Raw genomic sequence first — 17,044 nt, forward strand, 5'->3', positions numbered from 1 at the left:
ATGGTACTGTGCTGTAACTAACCACTTTTGGATGTCTGCTGAGGTAAAACAGTTTAACTTGTTTCATGTGTGAAAGAAAATGACTTTTCAGCAATTTGCTGAAGCACTTGAATCATGTCAAGCACTTGAATGTGCACAATCAGCAATTTTGTTAAATGTTTTCCATTTCAAGAGAAAGGTACTGCAGATTTAATACTGTTTCTGTCAGTTTGATTCTTTAGCATTTTAGATTTTAATTAAAACTGTTTTCCTTTGATGACTCTGTTTCATATATAATTGCTTTGTTTCCAATGAGCTCATATCCTGTAAAATAATTATTTATTAAAAAAACACAAAACACTTGACATATTTATAGGAAACATTTATTTTAATATACATTGTGTGGATCATTAACATAAGTGTTGAACATATGTACATCCAGAATAGTTTCTTTGTTTTGTACAACAAAATCAAACTTTATTCCTTGTTTCCAATATAAAAAATTATATGTATATAAAAACAGAAAGACAAAATATTAAGGTATAATGGAAAAATAGCCTTCTAGCTCAGAGGTAGTTACACTGTATATACATCAGCTATCCTACTTTAAAAGCAAAATTGAACAAAAGTTCTAAAAATCAGAAGTCAGTTGCATCTGTATGCTTTTCAACAAATACAATATTGTTGGTTAAGAGGAATATCTTTAAATGACTGTAATTATATCAAGAGGGGTATATGTAAAAATAAATGAATTCCGGTAACATTTAAAGATGTGTGCTTCAAGTCTTTAGAGGGTTTTCATTGTCCTTTAGGCCAACATAGGAGAAAAATGGAAGTACTTGTGCACAGAAACAGAAGAAAGATAATGTTCCTTTCAAACAAAATATAAAAAAGCTAATATTCATCCTAAAATTCTGAATAAACAATCAATGTAACAAATTTGTTTTCAGTTGTAATTTAAACAATAATGTTAGCCACCTTGGATTTATACTTTCCAATCTTGAAAGTACAGATGCCCTAGGTTGTAATGCTACTGTAGTTTTGTCCAACATTAGGCATGGTAATTACTGTATTTTCATAGAAAACAATGTCTACTACAGCTGTGAATGTTGCGCATCTTCCAACTCAGTAGATTTGAATACCTGACTGGGATGTTTAACTATGCGGCTGAAAATGATGGGGAAAGTTGCTTTGCTTTTATAAGTAGATGTTACTTGAGTAAGGGATTAATTTTGAAGATGTCAGGTGAAAATAGTTTTAAGTCATGGGGTACAGCAATCTAAGTTGTGTTTTAAAACTGCTACTAGGAGGCATTTCTTTACTCAAAGGGTTGTGGACTATGGAAGAAGCTACCAATGACTGGATGAGATCCTTGGATCAATAAACTACTAAAATGGGCCAACTGGCCTCCTCTCATTTGTAACCCTAGGTTTTTTAGTGTGCTACAATTTAAAGTAATACATTACCATTTAAAACTGTTTATCCCAACTTTTGTTCTTTTTATAAAGCACTTACATGTGTACATTGTAACAGATACTGTACATTTTAAAAAGTAAGTTTCCTCAACAGTGGTCACTAATGTTAATAAATTACCCTATACCTAAAAAACAGCTTTTCTTAGATCTCTAAGTACCAGGAGCACTGTAACAAGTGTATACATGCACTAACAGATCAAAAGAAGTAAAGGATATAGTAACAAGTAATAGGTTTATTCCATGCTGAAAAAAAGAGGAGAGAAAACACAACGTTTCGGCCGTGGAGCCTTCTTCAGGTGTGAGAGAGACAAGGCAGTAGGCAAAGGTAATGTAGTGGGAGAACAAAGGCTGGGAGGGAGGAGGGGTGAGGGGTGAGGATATAGTAAGTTCTTTAGAAATAGAGAATATAACAAGCTTTTAACACCCTAACTAAAGAAACCTAGCTTCATCTAAAGCAAGGTTGAATGTTGTGGAGGTGATTACTTGCCATTTTGTAAACATCAAACAAAAAAATTTACAAGCTTTAGATTTATACAGCTGAAGATAAAGGTTTGCAGTGGGGTGCATTTTACAATATGCTAAGACTGTTCTTTCAGGGTAGTTATATTCCATTTCAGAATTAATCACCATTCCAAGTGGCTTTGCTGGTAAAGATACTCACTTGGTTAGAAGCTCTAATCTCTATGACTACAGATTTGAGCTAGCAGCTGACTATAACCAGAATTGTCCAGTCAGTGATACACAACTGGCTGAACAGGGAGAAAGTAGGTGGCCAGGGTTACCTTGGCTCTAAGCACAACAGCGACATTTGAAAGCAGGTATGCAGTAATGTCAGTGAGGGACATGCCTCTCCTCCAAAAGGCGCTGAACTTCTGGTACAGGGTTGTGTTGCCTGTGACACGTTAATATACAAATGGCTCAAAGGTGGATGCACCTTCATCATTCTCTTTTGTGTGGTCACAGAGATTGTAGCTGTGTATACTGAAATGTGAAAAAACATTATCGGCAGTTCCATATCAAGTGTGTATGACTAAACATACAGTAATTTGTGGATGTAAATTAAAAAAAAACCTTACATGACTTTCAAAGGTCAGGTCTTTCAGGTCTTAAATGACTTTCAAAGCTCAAAGGTCAGGCTTTGCATAAGAGAATCACAAGCTGAACTCAGTAAATCTTCTATGTTCATGACTGCAAATTGAACTCTATGATAGTACTTGTATTTGAACTTTAACAAGTATAATATTTAAAACAAAACCTGCATAATATGACAGTAATAGCATTTTGCCACTAATAAAATATGTGAAATCAAGTTTGCTCACAATTTGTTGGGTGCTGTGCATGTTCAAGAACTACTTTTGAAACAACAGTTAGCTACAGACATAGCATTATGGCAATTTTAAAACTGCTCATGAAGGTAGGAGTTAGAATTAATCAATATACAGTTACTTAAGGATAATGGTCCCTTCTTGGGTGAGGATTATTTAAGCAATTGATTTGCTACCTACTGTCCTTTGGACAGTGTTGTATGGCTTCTAATGATACTAAATTCAGTATATTTTAAAAAATGCTAAATTATTAATGAAATGGAAATGGTGAGGAAGAGTAAATTCCATTACAGAAACTACTGCTACTATTCAGGAGGTTGTTCTTCATCCTTTAGAGAGGGCCCTATGCCAGAGAAAGTTGTACAGTCTTTCCTGGGGGTCGTTTGCTGTTGGCAGAGAATTAGAGGAACTGAGGAGGATGGAGGGTAATGGATTGGCTCTCGTGTAGGCAGGATACTGCCCTCAAAGAACATATCCACGTCAGAGAAGGAGACCAGAGCCTGTGTGGAGTCATAGGAGCTCTTTTCAGTTTCCTCAGAAACAAATGAGTTCAAGGTTTCCTCCTGTGGGGACTTGGACTTCCTGCAGAGAAGATGGAAGTCCTCCTTGAAGTGGGGGTTGAACAAGAGATAGAGAAGAGGGTTCAGGCTAGCTGGGAGGGGAAAAAGAATGAGCAAGACAGACTTGATCACCTCCTCACTAATGGGGAAAAGACTGAGAAGGGAAGAAAAGGTGAGAAAGGCCACAGGACAGTAGAGCAAGCAATTGGTAAAGATTAGCCAGGCCACATGCTTAATCATTGCACAGTCCCAGATGCTGTTAAACTCTCCTGTCATCAGATCCCAATAAAGCTTGATGTAGGTGCCAGTGATCACCAGGAAGCATAGGGTATTCATCATGATGAGGGCCACCATGAAGCCTAGAGTGGAAGAATGCCCTTCTGGGAGTGGGTAGGGGAGGCAAAGAGGTGAAGATCCATATTCTCCCACTTTGAAGATGGGCAGTGCTGCTGCTGCTAGGGACAGCCCCACACAGCACAGTGCAGCTGCTTTGACACTGCTGAAGGAGGGGGACTTGCCATAGGCCCTAACACAGGACACAGAAATGCTGCACTGCACTGCTGCTAATGTCAAGAAGAGGATGGATGCTTCAGAGGCAAAGACGGAGAAGAAGCCACCGACCTGGCAGCCCAGGCCTGTCTCCCATTGAGCTCCATGCTGGGAGAACTCCCCAAAGGTCAGTGTGTCCACCAGCGCCAGAGTACCTGTGCATAGCCCTGTCAGCAGGTTGGCTCCACCAATAAAACCAATGACAAACTTGACAGGGGAAAGGTGACTGGGTGAGGCAAGGACTGTGACAATTAACAGGGTGTTACAAATAAGAGAGACCAGAGCAATAGCCCACACACCCAACCGAATTACCCAGCTGTCAAACAGGTATTCACATGGCTTGAATGGGCCTAAAAAAAGGTTAAAAAAAGAGAATCAGGAAAGTTGTCAATTCAAAAAGACATTTTATTTTGCATGAGGTTCAGTGCTTGTCTATGTTTAAATTCATTTGTTCATTCATTAATTGAATTTTAATTACCTGGAGCGGGAGTACATTGAATGCTGGGTTGTAGTCTGTCTTCATCAACATCCAACTGGAATTCTTCCACCTCTACGTCATCTGAAACAAAATGCTAGAATTAGATCAAACACAGGCAAGGATATCAATTATGTCTGTAGCCAGCAATGGTAAATGCTGACCTTCAAATCTTAAAGAAAAAAATATTAACATGCCTAACAATTGAATTGAGTTTGAATTGGTGGGAGACATCAGTACTGGTCATTTTAACTTTGGTAGAAAATTTTAAGATGGAGAGGTGTGCCAGTACTGTTCTATACAACCCTTTATAATGAAATTAACATGCCATTTTTACATAGAGTTGCAGAATTAGAAAGGAAAAATAGATACCTCTAGCATGAAGTGGGGAGCAGTTAAGAAGTAAGATGTGTACACAGCCATTGTAGAGGCTGTTGGATGTCTGTGCATATTAGTGCTCTGAAGCTCATAGTGCTCTTTTTAGCCTTTCAGTTCTTACTTCACATGCAATGGAACTGATATGCACTCATGAGAATGTACAACGCTGATGAATATGATTGTAAATAAGGTAATCCTTGTTGTTATGTATTTGTTTTACCTCCAGTTGATCCAAAGTCTTGTCATAATTTATTGTGTGTGTGTGTGTGAGTGTTGTATCAGTGCCTCTCTCTCCCCGTAATTCTGTGTTGTTATCTGTGTCTTAAAATGACATACTGTAGATATGACTCACTAGCTGCTAGGCTTTATAATGGGTAATATTTTGAGGCACCTCTCTCTGAGTTTTGTGCTGTTGCTAGCTCCAGAAATTGTTGCAATAAATTTACTGTTGTATGTAATACGTGTTTTGATGGATAATTAGGTGTATTTTATTTTTTTTTAACTATAACAAAGTTCTTTAGCCAATTTTACTTATTGTACAGGTATATTCTAATGTTTCATCATGTACCAGTTATAACTTATTGCCATATCATGGTTCAAGCTTCCTGTCTGTATTCTAAATTGTTATCAAATGAGTTACATAAAGATTGCAAGGCAATAATTAAATATAATCTGTGGAAAGATTGGCAATGGGAGTGTTAATGTATCAGTGAGAGTTTGAGAGAGACTACAAACACCACGCTGAAAACAGTTCTCTCCAGAGACTTCTTTTTTTGCTTTCACTTTTAAATTACACATCCATCCACCCATTTTCTTAGAAAATCATCCAATTCAGGGTTGGGGGGGGGGGCAGAGCCTAACCCAGCAAGCAACGAGAGCAAGCTCAGGAAATACACCATAGGACGCCAGTCCATTTCAAGGCACGCAAAAACAGACATACACTCACACCAGGGTCAAATATTGCAGAATCCACTAAATCTAACAGTATGTCTTTGGACTGTAGAAGGAACCGGGTCATCCAGAGATGTAAACATGGGGAGAACATACAGTACAAAACTATACAAAACACAAAAAATAGGTAGCACCCCAGAATTAAATCCAGGGCCCCTGTTATTGCTACTGCTTATTGTTATTACTGTTATTCTACTAAGCAAGAACTAAATGGAGCTCTAAATCAAAACATTTGATTTATTAGGACCAGTAAGCTAATATATAAACTGAGATTATATAAACATTATATCATGTCATGTGTTTATATATATGAGATGTAGGTGATACTTGGATGCTTTGGTTTGATCAGGGGTGGTACTTGGTCCAAAAAGTTTGAGAACCAGTGATTTATATAATTTGGATTGTACCGCCTTGTACCCGTTTTCCGACGCTTGCTAACACTAGCAGTGTTAGAAAGAGAGAGAAACTGCTATCTTTTGATAGTCTGCTACATTGTCTCTCACACCTTGGTGTCATAATTGTGAGATGATTTTATAATCAGGAAGGAGGGCCACAGCAAAACAGCAGAAAGTGCCATCACCATTTGCCAATGTATTCTCTCATGCCATGTTCAGAGGGTCATATTTTAAAAAATGGTACAGTAAAAGTTCCTTAAGTTCAGTATTTTGAGAGACTGTAATATTGTCTCTCACACCTCAGTGACAGAATTGTGAGATGATTTTATAATCAGAAGGGAGGGCCACAGCAACACAGCAGAAAGTGCCATTACCCTTTTCTCATCCCCGGTTAATCATATATTCTCATATGCCATTTCAGCATCTTTCGCAACATCATGTGCTCTGTCTTTTCCAATCGTTGTCAAGAACTTGATGATTACATGCACATTATCCTCAATTTATCTCTCTGCTTCGGGGGCTCCCTGTGCTATGACTGTCATAAACAGTTCTCGGCTAAGGCTGCTGCCCGCCTACTCCAGTGGAGCCATCGCACCTACTGGGGAGCCCTTGACATCGAGCTTTACTGATGTATATTTCCTGGTGTCAGATCTCTTTCCTGTGACATTTGTTCCTCCCAGTCACACTCCTCAAACCTTTGCCCAGATACTGTCTGCAAACTCGACCCTGACCCCACCTCTTCTCCCCTACAATCCCAATTTTCCAGCCAGGTCTATTTCAAATCTACTCGGTCCAGAGACGTTCGCGGTCACCCTATCATGATGATTGGAGGCCAAAAAATCTGCAATAATTTTAATTTTAATTCCTCTACCTGTACCTCTTTCTCTTGTCGCGTCCTTCACATTTGCAGCTTCTGAAATGAAGCTCATGCTCACTCAGGTGCCCTCGCTGGCCCTTCCATACCCACTCCACTTTTTGCATTCCCAAATGACTATTGGCTCATCTGTCTAACATCTAAGACATCCCCACTCTTGTCTCATAAATTTTGCTCCACCACCCTGACCCCTTTTCCACACAAATCTTGCTCGACGGCCTTTCCTTTGGGTTCTCACCAGGCTTGTGCACACTTCCTTCTTTCTCTGCAGGAACCTGCAATCTGCTACTGCTGAACCTAAGTTCATTGATTCCTTGCTGCCATTGGAAGTTGAAAAAGGTTTCATGATTGGCCCATTTGATTCTCCTCCATTTCCTATATACTGTATCAACCCTATTGGTATAGGGGGTCCATAAATTACTCCAGTAAAAAACACCTCATAATTGACCTGTCAGCTCCATGTGCCAAGCATCAATAGTCTTATTCCCAGCTCCGACTTCTCCCCGCATTATGCCACAATTGACCATGCCATTTCACTCATCAAAACGGCAGGTCCGGGTGTCTGGCTTGCTAAGGCTGACATCTCCAGCGCCTTTAAGGTGATGCCTCTTGACCCTGACTTCTGGCATCTCTTTGGAGTTTGTTGGCAAAATAAGTTCTTCTTTGCAGTTCACCTAAGTTTCGGCTGCAAGAGTAGCCCAAAAATTTTTGACACCTTAGCTGAAGTCCTCTGCTAGATCCTCTTAAATTACTATAATCTCCCCTTATCAATCTTCTTGATGATTTCCTCACCATAGATTTTCCTCATGCCCCCCCCTGCAAGAGCCTCCTCCACACTTATTTCCGTTTTTAAGAACCTAGGGGTGCCTCTCGCCCACGACAAATCATTTGGCCCCTCTCATACAATTGAATTCATTGGGATCATCCTCAATTCCATTGATTTCTCTGCCTCCCTGCCTCGTGACAAGCTCAATCGGATCCATCTGTATATTTCTACCTACTCTTCTGTTAAATTTTGCACAAAAATGGAACTTCTCTCCATGCTCGGCTACCTCAATTAAGCCATGTGGATCATTCCGCAAGGCTGGTTGTTCATGTAATATTAAGGCTATACATGAAATAAGGCTGAACAACCTCATCAGGAGAGCAAGCTCTGTCATTGGGTCTGACCTGGACCCCTTGGAGGTAGTGGCTGAGAGGAGAATGGTGTCCAAACTAGAGGCCATCATGGACAACATCTCCCATCCCCTCTATGACAGGCTTGTAGAAATGAAGAGCACGTTCAGCAATAGACTGATTCATCCACGGTGCGACAGGGAGCGCTACAGGAGGTCATTCTTGCCTTCTCCCATAAGACTGTACAACGCATCCACCTTGCGTCTGGGCAGAGGCAACATTGACAGTGACCTGTTTCTGGACTGAACACATCTACACATCTACTGCTACATCTGTTCTCTTTCTTTTCCCGTTTACAACTGTTTTTTGTGCAATATATACCAGGGACCCGTGCAATACATTTATATTTATATCTATATCTATATTTACATTTATATATGTACTCATATGTGTGATACGATTTTTTTACGTACTGTTCTGTTCTAGTTTGTTCTTTGTGTGTCCGGACTGTGAGTAACTCTTTTAGTGCACCCCTCACTGTACTGATTGTATTGTATGTATTGTACTATTATTATTATTGTATCATTCGTTACACTGTGGCTGTGTTGTCTGTGTAAAGCTGCTGTTGCACTGCAATTTCCCTCACGGGATCAATAAAGTATCTATCTATCTAAGCCTTTCTGCTAACTGCAAATCTGAACTCAGACTATGGCAGCTATTCTTGGCCAACTGAATGGCATATCTCTTTTCTACAATGATCTCTTGTCATTGGCCTATACTGGGAATATTTAACAAAACAAAACACAAATTTACTTACAGTTACTATCAATGTGGCTTGGGAACATAGTCACGGTCCTTTTATGTATATCATCATCCTCACTTCCCATTTGATCAGCTTCCCAGTGACCAGAAGGTTTGTTGTTCTTGTTGCAGGCTCCATACACACAACATTGATAAGCATATGGCATTTCTATCATTCTGCAGAGATAAAAACAATAACAAAAATAAAAAAACTCCATCAGGGAACAAAGGCAGACAATGATTTGTGTCATGGGACCTATGTGATAGGTAGCCTGATGTAATGTAATAAAAAGGGAAAATATGTATTGTCCTGGTTCTGGGGGATAAAAAGTACCTATTGCTAAGGGAAAAAAAACGTAGTACCTTTAAAATTGCTACAGCACTTCAGTTGTGTAGGGCCAGGGGGAAAAATCTATTTCTTGATCACTTATAAGATATTATATTCTAACTTATTATTATACCATTTATCTCTAGTATCTAGCTTGCTACTGAGGGCTTGTTGAAAGAATAATCAAACAGATTAGACTGTTAAATCTTTAGCACTGGTCTCTGTGAGTCGACCATGTTTTCAGTTGGAAGAAAAAGATTTGGAATCCTTCACATACAATGACAAAATACTTTACATACCATGACCAAATTAACAAAAGCCCTTGTTAAATATTACTTGAAGGACAAGAAACAGAATGTGGGTACATTATGAGCTGAAAGAATACAGCAAATTTAAAGCACCTTCTGAAATGGCACCTAGAAATCTCTGCATTGAAAAGGCATTAATTTACCTTACATTGTAATTAGTCAATAAATTACTAGAAACGAAAAAACTAGTCAAAGATAATCCAAATTTTGCATATGTACAAGTTTTATGTCTTTGTGTCTAAAATGAGAGAGTTAAAATGCTGTAGTGTGTCAGCTTCATAATGGTGCTTTGTCAGAATGAATGTTTTGCATTAAGCCATTTAGTTTATTGAATGAAGGTAGCTGGGTGACGTCACGCCTGACATCCCTCCCTAGAGGGCACTCCACTACTCCCGTTATTGTTCCTGTGATTGTTGCTAAGCTCCCCTGGTGTACATTCTTAGGTGTATTATTTAAAGACTTGCTCCTCCTGTCCTCGGAGCTCATCATTAGGGTAAGGATGTCGCGAGGCCTGCCTAGCACCAGGAAACCCTACGTCCATCTCCTGAGGGCATAGGCCTCATCCCCGACACCTCCCGTTTCCTGTGCCCACTGTGCCCTGACCTGCCTTTGGACCTGTTTGGATTTGGATGCCATTCTTTGTCTCCCCTGTTCACTGTCTCACGGACTGTCACTATTATTTTGTGCACTATTAAACCCCTGTGTGTTTCTTTTTACCACGCCTCCTGTTTTCTCCAGCTCTTACCGCATCGCATAAGGTCTACTACAAGACCTGACACAGCTCTCAGTCTGTGTTCGTAACAGGTGATTAGCTAACTGAGAGAATATCATTGCAGTAGTAAACATTCTATAGTGCATCCTTTTTAATCTTTCAGTAGAATGTATGTAGAGTGAAAGCAGTATGACCTGAAGCACATGCATGTCATTTTATTAGCATGATTCTAGCACGACATCATTAGCATGGTCACATGCTAGTGGAAAGGTGCTGCAAATTCTAAGCTATGGAGGGCTGGTATTTCAGTGAACCCCTATGAGCCATAACCCAAATTCATTCCGTGATGTAGGAATGCAGTGACCCCTAACAACCAGAGAAAGAGTCTGACGTAAACAGAATTCTGTCAAAGACTTTATTTGCAACAGGAGAAGTCTTGCACCTAGTAAGCCAATTGTAATTTTGACTGAACAAATAAATACAGGTGGATTTTATTTGACAAGCCTGAAAATCAAAATGTTTAATGCAATAATAATACATTCAGTGATAACAGCTACATCCTGGAGTAAACTGAATTTTTCTTACTTCCGTCCCACATTTGTGCAGAAACCCAGTAAGACCCTGTGCACAAACTATTGGAAAGCTACTTGAGATAAAATCTAAGTGGGATCCTTTGCTTCAAGGTGCGATCTACAACTCAAAGTTAAGCAACGCTCTCTCTCTTCCTGATTCCAGGAGGAGTATCTTTGGCCCCAATCCAGCAAAAGCAGATTGGACAGCTGCAATGAACCAAGTAAGCTACAGTGTTTCTACAGATGCAGCCATTCAAAATGTGCGGGCGATACCGCATTATTTTCCGGTACGCTGTACGCAGTCTACCGCAAGTTACCGGTAAATACCGCAAGTTACCGTTAAATACCGCAAGTTACCAGTAAATACCGCTAGCAAAATAATAGTATCCGGAATTTCCGCAAGGTGGAGCTAATAAAGCTCAACCTCTCATGTTTGAGCTGTAGCCATCAAAGTCTTTAACGAAGATATTACTAATAGTATTAATAATAAATAACCTTGGACAAGCTGTAAACTCAAAGTATTGCCCTGGTCCACATTCTTTTTTTCATTGACCGTCTTTGTAAAAGTAACACCACAGCATTTCGCAATCACGCATTTTTTTCCAATCATGCAAAGTACAGTAATTTTTGAGAATCGATTCACCATGCCTTTCACATGCTCATAAAAGAGATTGATTTAGGAACATAAACATATTACCGTATGCAAACTGTACTGTATACAGTATGTATATGTATATTTAATGTCTTAACTGTGCCCGTTTAAGTATTGAATATTTATATGGAATTTTACCACTGAAGGGAAATCTTAGTGCCTGAGCATAAAAAGAATAGGAGCATACTGCAACGTGTGTGAAGGCCATAAACGATATTAATTTTGGAACATAAACATACAGTATATGGCTGGTCTCGGTACTTTAAAGAAAACATACACGAAACATGGTTTCATTATGACCAGAATCGGTCTTGAGATATTTTTAACTTGATTTACAGTATTTGAGAGGTATGTCTTGACACCGATACTACGTAAGTACTGCTCACGTACTGTATATGTTTCTAGGTTTATATTATGCATTTCATACGGTCAAATTACTTTTGAGCAACTGATAAGAAGCGCGAAACAGTATGCCCAGGGCGTTTTAGTTTCGTTTTGTGCGGGGACTGCTTTAACTAAATCGCCGTGGATTGATTAGAGATATCAAGTACATACAAGTCATTTTTTAAATGTTGTAGTTTGTCTTGTAAAAATGTTACGAGAACATCATCTGTCAACAATTACACAGGTTCTGTTTCCATATTGCGGATTTTGGTTACGTAATATTATTTTTTAATTTAACGTTGTGAATATATGATTTGGGCAAACAGAGCCGCAAAGAAGTACATTATGGGTTGTTGTTTTTTTTTGCAGTTTTATCTAGAACAAGCGATGCTTAAACCTTTGTCTGATTCTTGTGAAACTATCCACACGACAGTTACCCACAGTAGGAGTTGACTTCAGTGATGTCACTGATGGGATGTTTCTAAAAATCCATCCTCTGTAAAACGTCTTCTCTAGTTGTCCTGCATATGTATTCGCTAATGAAGCTGTGTGTTCTGAGCCTGGATCTCTACATTTCTGTATGAACCAGCTTAGAGGGCTAAAGACAGCTTGTGTTTAAATTGAGTGTAAGGTAATTTATGCTTCTTAAGTCATGGTCAGCATTTATTATTGTACTGTGCTGTAAACTTGTTCTGTGCCTAGTCACATTATTTTATAGCGTTTTTATAGCGTTATCAAATCTGGTGGCGCTGTGTGTTAGTTTCCTGACTCCCAAGTCACATGGTCTGTGATTGAATTCCATGGAACTACTGTACAGTATCACTTTATTTTTTAACAAACATTTCTTTGAAAAAATGAAAAGTTTCCCTTGGTCAGAGATTAAATAAAACCTCACTCGCACCAAACAAATTTATATTTCTAAATATCACAACATGATCGAATTTAAGTCTTTTTAATAACAATGAATAGTCACCTATGCGTTACAAAATAAACATTTATATTGATTTGAATCGCGTTTTGATTTAAATCGTAAACGCGTGTTTAAATATATGTGTAAATATATACTGTATAAAAGCGCTGATTCTTATGGAGTGTGTTCCGCCGGGGATTCAAAAAATTTATTTTTTTTAATCGCGTATCTAAGGAAAATTGCAGTATAACTTTGTTCATGCACAAACAGTGGCATGTTACATTATAATTTGGGTGTCTCCCTTTGCCAGAAAGCTCTAAATTGCATTTTGAGTGCGGTTTTTGACTTTTTCTAAATTGCAACCCATAAATAAAGCTGATAAAGCTTAGACTAACTGTATTCTAAACTGTATTACAACGTAAATTGCAAAAATGCACTTGGAATCTGTCCAAGCCCTCCTACGAAAATTATTTAAACTGCGACACTGATCATTCATCTCTAAATAAACTTTATTTTATATAGCGTTTTAGGCGAATAGGTAATTAGATTGCTCATAAACCTAATCGCTTTTTCTACATAAACACAGCGTGATTGCTCTCTGAAAATGCTTTTCCTTTATATTTAGGCTCAGATTTCAACTATAGATCGCATTATTATAAACTTTCTTGGAAAAATGTATTTTATGTAAACCATGTTTGCTATTAATTCATTTAGGGCTAAAATACGTTCATTGTCTTCCAATCGAGTCGAGTTGACATTAGAAGCTTGCCACTCCCGGACTGTTACACCAACGCATTAGGATGTTAAAGCGACTTAATTGAGGTGCCCAGCTACCAGTTAACACTGTACTTCCTACTTTAAAAATACTTGTGAAACCGGTTTAATTCGTTACTGCCTGCACTCCTGCAGAGAGGGGGTTGTACTCGTAAAGTAGAAGCAGGCGAGATTTCCAGCGAAAGACACCTCCCCCCCCCCCTCAAAAACCCAGTAAGCAGTAAGGCTTTATGTTGAAAATTGAGGTGGATTTTGTTTATGATAAAGAGGAGAAACTGGGATGGGAGGAGGGTTTGGTTTTGCATAAGGGGCGGGATTATGATAATTGGAGGAATTTGCGAGAGTATAATGGTTTGATATATTTGATTTTGTATTGTGGTTGTTATCTATGTTTTTGGTTGGTATTATGTTTATATGGTTGTTTTTGTTGGTTGGTTGTTATTATGGTTATTAATAATACGATCTACAGTTGAAATCTGAGCCTAAATAAAAAGAAAAAGCAAGTGATTAGGTTTATGAGCAATCTAATTACTTATTCGTTTAAAACGCTATATAAAATAAAGTTTATTATTAATTTGCTGGACAGAGCGGTGAACATTATTATGCATAAGACAAAGATAACGATCCTGATCAGTTTAGAAATCTGTGTACGCTGTAAGGTTTTTACTTCTTAAACTTTTAAAATACACGTTTCGAATAGAAAGAAATCCTCTTCCTGGTAACGTCGCATGGTACAGTGGTACAGTACACGAATATAATCATATTGTTATTAAATTCTCTAGATACACGATTCCATATTATATTAGCAGAAAAGCTTAAACTACCACTTTTTCACACGCTATTTCACATGTTAGTTAAATTTAATTTATTTATATATTATATATTTATATCTCTGACCAAGGGAAACGTCTCATTTTTTCAAAGAAATGTTTGTTCACAACGGCGACTGTCAGAAGATAGGACACAGCGGCTCAGGCACCCGCTGAATGGAAAAGGGGCACTTTAATGTTCTGTATGGCTAATACTAAAGCCAATACTAATATTCAATACTTTAATATCCTTTTCTGTATGTTTAACAATAGTGGGTACTGGCCTAATTCGTCCCTGCTCCCGTTGTTAGGTGTTAATGTGTTGTTAAGTGTGAATTTGTAGCTGTTTCCCTGGGGTCTGGCTTTTTTTCTGGAAAACCATAACTGGTCTTGTCCAGATTGACTGTCGGCGCCCAGGTCTGACAGTGCTGCTCCAGCAGTGCCAGGTTCTGGCGCAGCCTCTGTTCTGTGGGCGACAGCGGGACCAGGTCGTCTGCACAGAGCAGGAACTCGATTTCCATAATTAATGCAGATCAGTAAATCAAGGGACAAAACAATTATTGCGCCCGGGTCCTCAATGGGCTTTGACATGCTAATGCGTTGGTTTAACAGTCCGGGTGTGGCAAGCCTCTAATGTCTCCCGACTTTGAAAACCAAGTAATAACTTAACTATATGTGCAAACGTTTCATATGTTGCTGTTGCAGATGCCTGTGGAGTGTATCTTTTTTTTGCCGCGCGCCCTCCCCCCCTCTTTCCCTCAATTCAATTCAATTCAAGGTGTTTTATTAGCATGGCAGATGGGTTCAATCAGTGTTGGGTATTTACTTTGCTTTGAGATTCCACTTTTAAAGGCGATATATAAATTTTTGACTAAAATAAATTGATATCTTTGTCTTCTAAGCTCTCTGTGTACAGTGGAGCCTCCTGTCCAGCCAGCACATGTCCACAGACATTCACAACAGCGACATATCATAAAACGTTTGCACATATAGTGTGCAAAAATGCACTTTATTTACTAAAAATAAGACAGAGATACTGTATCAATTTATGTTGCATTAGCCTGATTATGATTAAAAAAACACATATAATTAAACACGCGTTTGCGATTTAAATCAAAACACGATTTAAATCAATATAAATGTTTATATTGTATCGCATACTGTCCAGCCTCCATTTCTCTATAAAAATTTACTCTATTACACACACACACAATAGAAGCAGGAAGCAGAAGCAGGGACCGTTGTCAGAAGGGAAGAAGGTGACTATTCATTGTTATCAAAAATAACTTAGAATCGATCATGTTGCGATATTTTGAAATATAAAAGTCAATTGATTGTCCATAATATCGCTATTCTATTTTTTCAAAGAAATGTTTGTTAAAAGAAAAGTCCAGCACCAGCTGGATTTGAACACACAACCTGCAAGTTGTTAATCAGGCACGTAGACCAGTAGGCTACAAGACAACTCGCATGAACAGGGAGGCGAAACAGCCCTACACAGCCCTGTCGCAGTACACGAATATAATCATATCGTTATTAAATTCTTTAGATACGCGATTCCATATTATATTAGCGGAAAAGCTTAAAACTACCACTTTTTCACACGCTATTTCACATGCTAGTTAAATACTTCGATGCTTGAAATGTTTAGGGAGAAATGGAATACCGGTGTGTATTTTTCCTTTAAAGTACCGATTCCTGGACTCTGACTGGCTGACACCCTTCTGAAGTGGTTCCATAAAATCTGGTATACGGAAAAGAAAGCATTGATAAAAAAAGCCTACATTCTCATGTATCTCATACAAGTATCTTTTAATACAGTCTTTGCTGTGCTCTTGAGGATCCTTGTGATATTTTGAGCTCTAGTTGAATGATAAGTGTCGCATTTTAAATCATTTTCGTAGTTAGAAATTATGAAACGCCCTGTTAAAAGCAAGGGAGTTTTTATGCCCGTTGAAGTAAAACAAAATGCCTGACAAAGTATGGCTTGGACAGATTCCAAGTGCTTGTACAAATGTGCTAAAGAAATTATACTTTGAGTATACAGCTTGTCCAAAGTCATTCATTATTAATACTATTAGTAATATCTTCGGTAAAGGCTTTGATGCATAAATATTTCTGATAAAGGTAGGTTGTGTACTTTTGTCCAGCTGAGCAATCTTGCTTTCATAAAATATATACGCGATTCAATATTATATTCCCTTTTAATCAAATTCTAAAAGTGTGCTTGTTGACTCCGGTATCTCTTTAGTTAAAGACTTCGATGCTTAAAATGTTTAGGGAGAAATGGAATACTGGTGTGTATTTTTTCTTTAAAGTACCAAGACCAGCCATATACTGTATGTTTATGTTCCAAAATTAATATCGTTTATGGCCTTCACACGCGTTACAGTATGCTCCTATTCTTTTTATGCTCAGCTACTAAGATTTCCCTTCAGTGGTAAAATTCAATATCTACAACGGGCACAGCAAAGACGTTTACTGTAAGTCTTTCTACGACAGACCAACGGACCACGAGTGCCCCTGTCGGTCAACCAATCACGTACTGCGGTGCCGCGCGTCATCTTGCGTCACAATGCGCGACTCCACCTGCGGTACGTGTCTGTAACGCGCACTTTGAATGGCTGCATATGTACCTCCTTGGGACTTTCAATTCTCCAAAGAACAGCCTGGTCAATGTGTTGCTTTAGATAATATTAAGTTCAAAGTTCACATTA

At 38.5% G+C, this 17,044-nt stretch overlaps 1 protein-coding gene across 1 annotated transcript in view; it reads right to left on the reverse strand.

Moving 5' to 3' along the window:
* Positions 1-3,084: 3,084 nt before the first annotated feature.
* The window catches only part of lgr6 (leucine-rich repeat containing G protein-coupled receptor 6), a 265,732-nt gene continuing 251,772 nt past the window's right edge, over positions 3,085-17,044 (reverse strand). Inside the window, exons 16-18 of the mRNA XM_088921620.1 lie at positions 8,895-9,055; positions 4,367-4,447; positions 3,085-4,238 (exon numbers count right to left, since the gene is read on the reverse strand). Coding sequence (XP_088777746.1) covers positions 3,085-4,238; positions 4,367-4,447; positions 8,895-9,055 — 1,396 coding nt within the window. The remainder of the gene's footprint in view (positions 4,239-4,366; positions 4,448-8,894; positions 9,056-17,044) is intronic.

Source organism: Atractosteus spatula, chromosome 7 (assembly GCF_055471065.1).
Source record: "Atractosteus spatula isolate fAtrSpa1 chromosome 7, fAtrSpa1.hap1, whole genome shotgun sequence".
In the NCBI taxonomy this organism is placed as follows: domain Eukaryota; kingdom Metazoa; phylum Chordata; class Actinopteri; order Semionotiformes; family Lepisosteidae; genus Atractosteus; species Atractosteus spatula.